The sequence below is a fragment of the Fulmarus glacialis genome, unplaced genomic scaffold (assembly GCF_000690835.1).
Source record: "Fulmarus glacialis isolate BGI_N327 unplaced genomic scaffold, ASM69083v1 Scaffold49825, whole genome shotgun sequence".
Taxonomy (NCBI): domain Eukaryota; kingdom Metazoa; phylum Chordata; class Aves; order Procellariiformes; family Procellariidae; genus Fulmarus; species Fulmarus glacialis.
Genome location: NW_009213340.1, coordinates 1 through 8,910, shown reverse-complemented (window position 1 = coordinate 8,910; position 8,910 = coordinate 1). Strand labels below are relative to the sequence as shown.

Below are 8,910 nucleotides of genomic sequence, written 5' to 3'. Positions count from 1 at the left end.
AGCATTTCTCAGTTTATAGGAGCAAAGGAAAAAAACCTGAAGTGCAGACTACAGGCCATGATAGGCATAATAAATGACCAAAGGTGCAGCCAAATTTGCATTTACATCTTAAGTTACTTCACCATCTTTCTTTTCTTGCTAGAAGTCACCCCATGTGCAATTGAAGAGCTGGTCGGTTGGTTTGTGCCACAGTACAACCTGTAACCACTTGTAATTTTTTTTTTTACAACTAGTTGAATTGTCCATAGATATTTCTAGGCAATAGCTTAGGTTCACAAAACCTTACTTTATTAATACTTGAAATCACACAATATTGACACCTCCTCCAGAGAATGCTACTGTCCTTTTGTTGCAGTATGTGGTTGAACCACTGATGCTCGGTTGACTGTCTTTAGCAAGCGATGTCTTCATTTCTATTTCACACGCTACAATAGCTGCATTCAGTTCCACTTGAGCTCGGTGAACGACATAAAACATAAGTCCTATGCTTATGACAATCTGCAAATAAAACAAGAGTGTTGTAGGCCGTGTAAGTTGTAAGCATGAATATAAAGCAACTGTTCTGAACAAAACAAAAAGTCGACACGCAGATTCATGGAGGCATCTGTTGACTCAATGCTTTCCAGGCAAGACATTAGAAGGGAGATGAACTTAAACAATGAGTGGCTCTAAACCTACGTATGCTAACAACATAACTAGCATATCAGAACATAGACATTACATAGAACTTAAATATTGATATGAATTGAAAAGATATTTTCTTTCTTTCCATTGCCATCCACATACTTGTTAGAAAGCTATCCCTTCACTTTCTCCCTTGGCAAAAATGTCTCCACAAAGAAACGACATGGTGTATTTCTGTAAGTCAAAAGGGCTGTTTTCCATGTACCAAATGAATAATTGGTTAAAATTGTACTGGGCATCTGCAACTTGCAAAACAGCAGAGACACAGGATGACGCAGTCAAGGAAATAAAACGTCTTGTCCTTGCCCCTCTGGTGTGGAAGATGGCAGAGAGCAGCAGTGTCACTGTGCTTCTAGGGTATCAGGACTAAATAGGACAGAATCAGAGTTTCTGAGTGACTTACAGTAGTCTGTATGGGAAGAACTTGGTTTCTCAAGGATGGCTCAGGGAGGGGACAGGATGTTGGTGGTGTGTGGGTTTTTTGTTTGTTTGTTTTAAGGAGGAAATATTGTCCAAAACCAGGGCTTTAGTTCCAGTTTTTGCTCTGAATTTATTGCTAAGAATTTTTAAACTTTCACCACAAAAGTTATCAGGAATAAACCTGAACAATTTTTGCGTAGAAATTACTCATTCAATGACATTGGTATGCACTGCACTCCCCAGAGGCAGCCTTTGGTTTCAATAAAACACCAGTGAAGTTTTCAGCCGAGATCCTCCTTAAAAAAAATAAAATCTTCAAATAAAACTCAAGCTGTCTCATAGTGAAAGTCCCTTTGAAAGAAGTTATTTCCTCTGCCTTTTTTAAGAATGTTTTATGAAACTAGCTGGAATCTGCAACTTCCTTTCAAAAAACCAAAAAGGTTATATTGTTTACAACAGAACCTAGAGTTTTGAGTCCAAAATCTGAACGCCATTATTAATTGGTAGGACTATGTTTTCTTTAATACTAAGGACTATGACTTAAAACATCTGTCAGCATGGCATAAAAGATGCTAGAATATCACCGAGTAAGATGATTGACACGTATGGTCACAGGATAATTGCAGCTGGAAGGCATCCCCGGCAGTCTCTAGCCCAACCTGCTGCTCAGAGCAGGGCTGGCTGCAAGATCAGACCAGGTTGCTCAGGACTTTTGTCCAGTCAGGTCTTGAAAACTTCCAACGATAGAGATTTCACCACCACTCTGGGCAACCTGCTCCACTGCTTGACTATCCTTGTGGTGAAAAAGATGTTCCTAACTAATTCAAGTTATACATTTCAAAAGCTGGCCAATGTCAGAGTCAAAAAGAAACCATGGACACCAAGTTCTGAATATATAGGAAAAATCCTATTCTAAAAGCTTACCCAAATATTTAAATTTGACTGGTTTTAGAAATATTACTACCAGTAGCCTAGCTCCCTAGATGAGTAATTTAAAAAATATATACACACAGACAACCATGAAGTGTGAAGGATTTTTAGAGCTATTTACTAAATCAAAGTCCCATCAAAGCCCAGCCAGGCAAAGCACCAGGCAAATGCCTGAGAGAAAGTGGGAAGAACGTAAGTAATTCCTCCACTAAGAGGCCACCCTTGACTTATTCAGTCAGGTCCCAAGGATTGCTCTCAAGGAGGTGAGCACTCCTATTCAAACATCCAGCCTCTCCAGCTAGCATGTACCTGAGCAACAGTTAGTTACAACCTATATAATCTACAAAGGAGAGTCAATGTCATTTAAAAATAAACCATTAGTAGGAAAAAAAAGGAAAAGACCACTAAAAACTACTACCCTGGAAATAACGTTTCATGACTAAAATGAAAGCTGATCAAGTAACCATTTATTTTCTCTTTGATCTATTGCAGCTATTTACCTCACATTTACAAAGGCGTTTTTAATACTCATAAACCTGTTCTATGAAACCTATAAATTATATGTTCCATTTAAGAACACACAAGTTTTGGGGAGGTTTAAAATGGTCCTAGACTTAGTTTTATATCTTAGCATTGTTAAACATCAGCTTTATGACTGTAAAAACTGAGGAAGATAAATGACTGCGGTACCAACTGGAAGTCTGCAAACCATGGTAACTGCTGTTCAAACACAGCCTGAAGTACCAATGCTGTCAGAGGAGGTTTTAATATATAATCTGGATCTGAAATACTCATGACCTCTATGCTCGTAATGGCCTCAGACTCAAGGCCTACCCCCAAGATGTATCGACATTATTGTTTCCAAAGTCTATGAAAGCAATCGTTTTAACTTACCTGTAAACTGAAGATAAAATAGCCACTAACACTTTGTTCTGCAATCACATCCTCCATGGTGCGCAAGGTAGTGCCCAAGTATGAATTCAGGAGCTGAGTAGGAAGCAGCCCAACTGAAGAAGCCATCAGGTAGTTGGGTAGTGACAAATCTGTAATCTGAGTAAAAGACAGCGTCAGAAATTGAGCACAGCTCCAACACAATCTATGTGCACAAACAACCGCTCCCACAACCATCCGCAAAACAACGAAAAAATTTCTCACATTCCTTCACTGAAACTTTCCACTGTGTGTGAATCTAAGATAATAGAATAAAATGGTATGTGGCTAGTTTTCATCTGGCCTTTTTAAAGTTAGTAGGTTTTATTTCATTTCATCTTACATTACACAACACCTCTGTCCAAAAGTCATTAACGAAGGATGCAATTACACTGTCCATTGGAGATGTTTATTTCTCCATGGTGAACGGAGCCCTACAATTTATGAGAATTTGCTCGCGGGAAGAAATTACTTTATCAAAAGTGAAGGGCTAAAGCAAAAATCTATTTGCTTTCCTTTTAACATGTATGGCAACTAATAAGAGGTAATTGTTCAAAATGTCACTGTATAAAATATGATCTAGGTGAACAGAATAGCAAATATAATTTGCCTGTGCAAGGGAAGTTACATACCCCTCAAGATACATATATCTATCAGTGATCTCCAGCAGTGATATCTATCAGCGACATACCGGGGTATCATTAAGATTCTCTACCAAAGATATTTTATATCACACTTTAATTAGTGAACAAAACAGTACACACGGCTATACTTTTGTTAGTTTCTCTGGAAAAAACACTAATAATACTTCAAGATATTTTCCTCTCTTTGCTGTGAAATTTCTGTTCTGAGTCAGTATGTGGACAGTTTACATGGGAACAAAGTACACAGTACCAGCTAAATTAGTATCAGCAGCCATTGGGAAATACTAAATGCAAGAGCCAAGAGGCCAAAAGATATTTATGCAGGAAAAATGAAAACAGGAGGAAACTATGGGTTAAAAATGAGTATGAAACAGGCAATTTTGAAACAAGCAGTCTAAGGAATTTTCCAGACGATTCAGTTGATCACATAGTAATAAAACAAGTTCTAATTAAGAACAGCCCCTAACACTGGGAGCCTACACGGAAATTATTGACCTTGACAGTTTTGTACGATGTCGAAGACAAGAGAATAGCAGCAAAGTTACTCATTTCATTATGCTATTCTTAAAATAAACTTTGGCTACTATGAAAGTCACAGTGCTGAATTCTCAGAGCTCTAAGCACCATCAGTGGAAAGTTTTTGGGAAGAAGGAAGGGCAATGGAGGAGGAAAATGCAATGAAGCATAAAGATTAAAAATAATTCATTAGAACAAGATCCAATAAGCCAATTCCAAACTTTACACTGCAAATTACACTTCCCACAGACTGAAATATATACGAGCAACACAAATAATACATTTCCCTCTCTATACAAGATTAATTTAGATTTTTAATGAAAAAGCACTACACATTTATGTCAGAACTTCATATTTGACCGATGCTTTTTTTTTTTTAAACAATTCTGATGCTCTTTACTTTTTTTAAAAAAAAAACCAAAACATTATAGTAATCTGGGCCACGTAGTAAGAATGCACAACCGAAACTTCCCATATTGCCAAGGGAATGAAGGAACTGCTATTAAAAGTCTCTGAAATACTAACGCTGAGGCAAGATTTGCTAAGATTTGCTGTCATTAAATCTAATGGAGCTGGGAAACTTCCCAAAGATTGTTTTAACACTCCCGGGCACCTCTTTCATTTCTGTATACACATTAAGGACGCTTCTGTTGCAAAGCAACATGTCTGCACATCTGGATCTGTCCTGAAGCAACTGGACCTCCTGGGCCTTGAGAGAGACTGTTTCCAAACGAGGGACACACTGGACTGAGACTTGTGCTTCCCACTAAAATGAAAGTCAAGGGGAAAGGGAAAAAAAATTTGCACGTGCCCTTTTAACTCCTGTTTTGCAGCGTTTAGACCTACAGTGGTATCCCTTCCCCCAGAAGGCATAGGAAGTGGACAGCATCCCTACCTAAGAAACCCGAAAAATTTTCAATAAAACTTACAGCTTTCCGTGTCTTTCCTTCTATGAAACTTCACCTGTTCTAGAAACCTGCCAGACTGGGGTCTGCGTGGCCAAGCTGCCAGACAGAGGCTACCGGGACTCTGTTTCTACAGAAAGCTCAAGCCAGCAAAAATTAACAGTGAAGTCCCAACACAAGCACGGATGCAATTGTTACAGGCCATACCGATGTATTAAAATAAAATTAAGAACTACCTAACCACTCTGGTAACAAGACTGTTAGCCAGAAATTCTCCCACTAAGCCTTGGACTGGCTTTGTCCAGTAAAACTTTTGTGTATTCTTTGCAGCTGACACCTTTGGTTCAGTTCTGTCAAAGAATAAATGCTTGTGTCAGGACTTTGTTTGGGGCTCACATGCCTTTCGGGATTGCAGCAGATTTCTCTCCCCTCAACTTATGGAATCCCGTGTTTCAGATCAGGTAGGCTTAGCAACTGAGAGCAAAGGATGATTCTGACGCTCTTTACTTTCTCCAAAAAAAAAAAACCAAAAAACCCCAAACCAAACAAAAACCCCAAACAGGTAGAGAATAAAAAACAAAACAAAAAATAGCTAGCAACTTTCCAACAAGCAGAGTAAGCGGCCTGCTTGTTCCTGCAAAGCAGGTACCATTTCTTGAACTCTGATTTCACTGTGTGCATTTCTCAAACCAGAAATGCACACTTGGACCCATTATTTCTTCCATACAATACTTCTCTCAGAGGAAAAAGAACAAATGTGAATTCTGATCTAAGCTACACCCGGTACTACAAATAATCAGCTTGCACAAATCTAGCTCCAGGGACCCAGTAGTGGGAAGGAGGTGATAACCTGCATACCAGGCCTCCTTACAGACCTGCCTTCAAAATGGTCTGAGTTGCCAAGGGGAGAGGGCTGTGCGTGGGCAAACACTTCAGTAAGAGCTATCAGGCCACCCCAGTGGCCCAGGCCACCCTGGCATCTCACGAGCAACAATTAAGCAAAACCCAAAAAGAAATACAAACATGCTTTCAGTTAAGAAGTTTCTAGGTCTTCCAGAAAGGCAAGTAAACGCATTACGCCAGTGCTCCGACTATCGGTGCTTTCCCAAAGAGCAGCAGAATGACCTTAAGAAGGAAGATGTTCATGTCTGGCTGGTGAGAAACTGTGAAATTCGTGTTAATTTTCTTCTAGTGCTGTTTCAGATAATACGATCCCGTCACTAATCAAATGCTAGGAAGCTCTTCCTTCCTTCTGTACATTCCCCTGCAATTCAGCCTCCCGAAAACCCTCAGCAGATGGTACACGCCACTGAACAAGTGCTTGTAGAAACCCATTAATCCCAGCCCTGCAGATGACCCCTCTCACATCAAGGTTATGCCTTGTCCTGGACCTCATGTGTCACTTCCTCCCTTCCCTCTCCTTTAAGTATTCTCAGTATCTCCAGCTTACTTATAAATATGCACATAGAAAACCTGCATAGACCAGACTGCTGGAAAATTAAAGATGCGTAGGTTTTCTTAAGTTCACTATTCTATCCCCTACTATTAAGAGCAATCCTTTTCAACTTCGTTGCTGAGGTTGCTAACATGGGGAATGGATAGATGGTTAGGGCACGTCAAGTCCCCTCGCATTAAATGTAAGTAGAGCATTAAGTTTTCAAATAAGTCAGATTTCAAAGAAATGACAGCTCGGTCTGTGTAGGTAGAATTTTGTATTCTATAGGTAGCTTAAACTTGACTCACAGTGAGAAACTGCCTTGAATTCCCCGATTTGCATGCAACATTTTTATTTTTCAGTAATCTAGTCGTTCATATTAAATGTTCTCGGTTAAAAATTGGACACACCTTGCCCTATTTGACTATGCTGCAAACTAATAAATCCAGAGTAATAAATGCAACCCAAACTAATTTTAGCAGGCAACATCCAAGTTATTTGGTATACTCAAGAATCTGGTTTCATCTCATTTCCTATCTGTTATTTTAACACTGGAACCTTCCACTTGGAAAGAAAATTATTTAGCTTGCAGTACTTAGAGAATACAAAACACTGACTTACAGCATCATTTTAATATCGCACTGGCGTGAATACTCTGCTGAATCGTGTTTCCAACAGAACGGTTATGCCAGGAAGGAAGTAATTTTAATTCGGTAATTCTCTGGTCAGTTCTTCAGATCCAATACTGCTCTACAACATCTGCTGACTACTTCAGGTAACACCCAGAAGCTGTGAACAACCGAAGCACAACAGCTCTCCCCACTTTAGCAGGGTCACACTATGGCAGAAGCTTTATCTGCTACGCCAGGACCTTGGGCTCCGGGGGGACTCTGCTCCCGGCGGCATGGGTCTAAGCTTCCTCACTCCGGCAGTAATATAGGTAAATAAATAAGACAGCTGAGGGTCTTCTTATGCATAACAAGGAAATAGTTAAAGGATCTGCTTAGAAAGAAAGTATAAGTTGCTACAGCTTTTATGGGCAGAGATTGCAGCTCCTGAGACAAATGCCCCAGAACACAGAGTTTTATGCATAGCAATTTTAAATATTTGATGTGGGTGTTAACCCCTAAAAATTATGTGGATTAATTTTTTTCTTAAATAACAAATTTGGTATTCAGTGACCTCATTTCAACCAGGTGATTCTGCCAAAATTAAGGAAGCACTTCAGAAGGGTACAGGATCAGGACTGCTGATGGGGGCAGAAAGCGTGCTGTAGGAAAGTGGCAGACCAAAACACTTGTTTATAGGGTCTCTTACATTAAAGAACATATGAGTTACTGCTAAACGTTTAAAATATTTCACAATCTGGTTTGCTTTGTTTTGATTTCACCAAGTTAGCAGACACAACTGAGGCATAACACACAGCCAAAACCAGATCCTTCGGAAAAAGCACTCAGGAAGAGCCGAGGGTCTGAAATTGAGTACCATCAGCATGATGGTACTCAAAGTACCTTCTATGTTCTTCTTTACTTCCTCCTTTAAGATGATCAAGGAGAACAGTAAGATCATAAGTTGTAAATAATTATTCTTAAAGAACATACCAATCTTCATCTAAAAGTAGAAAGAAAAGCAAGTCCAACCCTTTTCCAAACTCAAGTTTAAATTAACTTTCAGTACCACTCCAGCGCACCAAGTCCCTTTTCAGCTCTAAGCCTACATCTTAATGCTCTGCCCAAAACGCGCGACCTCTCTTGTGTGCATCGACTTAACACTCTTTATGGATTTGCTACATGTACACTACAAACATCAACCAAACTGAGCAAGAATTTTAAGCTGTCCACTTCTTTCTTTCCAATATGGTTATTTATATTAAGTAGTTGAGGGAGATCTGGCAAGACTGCTTAAAAATACAACTTTTCCTCCCACTCAGATCCCTTTAAAAAGCACTTTAAAACTGTTGAGTTCTCCGCAGATTTTGCTACGCAGCCCCTTGGTGCTTCTTCCTAACACCAGAACATAGTCTCAAAAGTCAGAGAGCAACTCTAATGCAATGCCAGTGAACAAAGCATACCTGGAGAACCTGCCTGCCGTCCCTCCGCAAGCACGGAAGAGCCACTAGCAAGAGAAGGCAGGGGGATTGCTTTTACCCTTGTTGAAAGAGAAAGAAACCAAGGTTTCTTCCCGGGAAAAGAGGCAACCTCCACCAGTGACATCGGCCGCTATGCTGCAAGCCGTCCTTCCAGCCAGAGCTGCTTCCTTGGCTGCAGCCGCTGGGCAGCGGCGCACTGCCCGGGCCGGGACTCACCGCGAAAACGGCGTTCTGCAGCCCGAAGGGGATCGGCGTCAGCCGCGCCAGAGCCACCACCTTGAGGCCGCTGCCGCCCTCCACGACGCGGACGACGGCGCTGAGCGTCTCACTGCCCTGGATCCTGGCCCGCACCCAGTG

General features: G+C 40.6%; 1 protein-coding gene across 1 annotated transcript; it reads right to left on the bottom strand.

The window, feature by feature from the left end:
* Positions 1–266: 266 nt before the first annotated feature.
* TMEM64 (transmembrane protein 64) lies at positions 267–8,907 on the bottom strand (the record flags this gene model as incomplete). The annotated part of the gene is made up of 3 exons (XM_009578152.1): positions 267–498; positions 2,929–3,084; positions 8,770–8,907. Coding segments are annotated over 3 exons (489 nt in total), but the record flags the coding sequence as incomplete, so codon positions are not given.
* Positions 8,908–8,910: the final 3 nt, after the last annotated feature.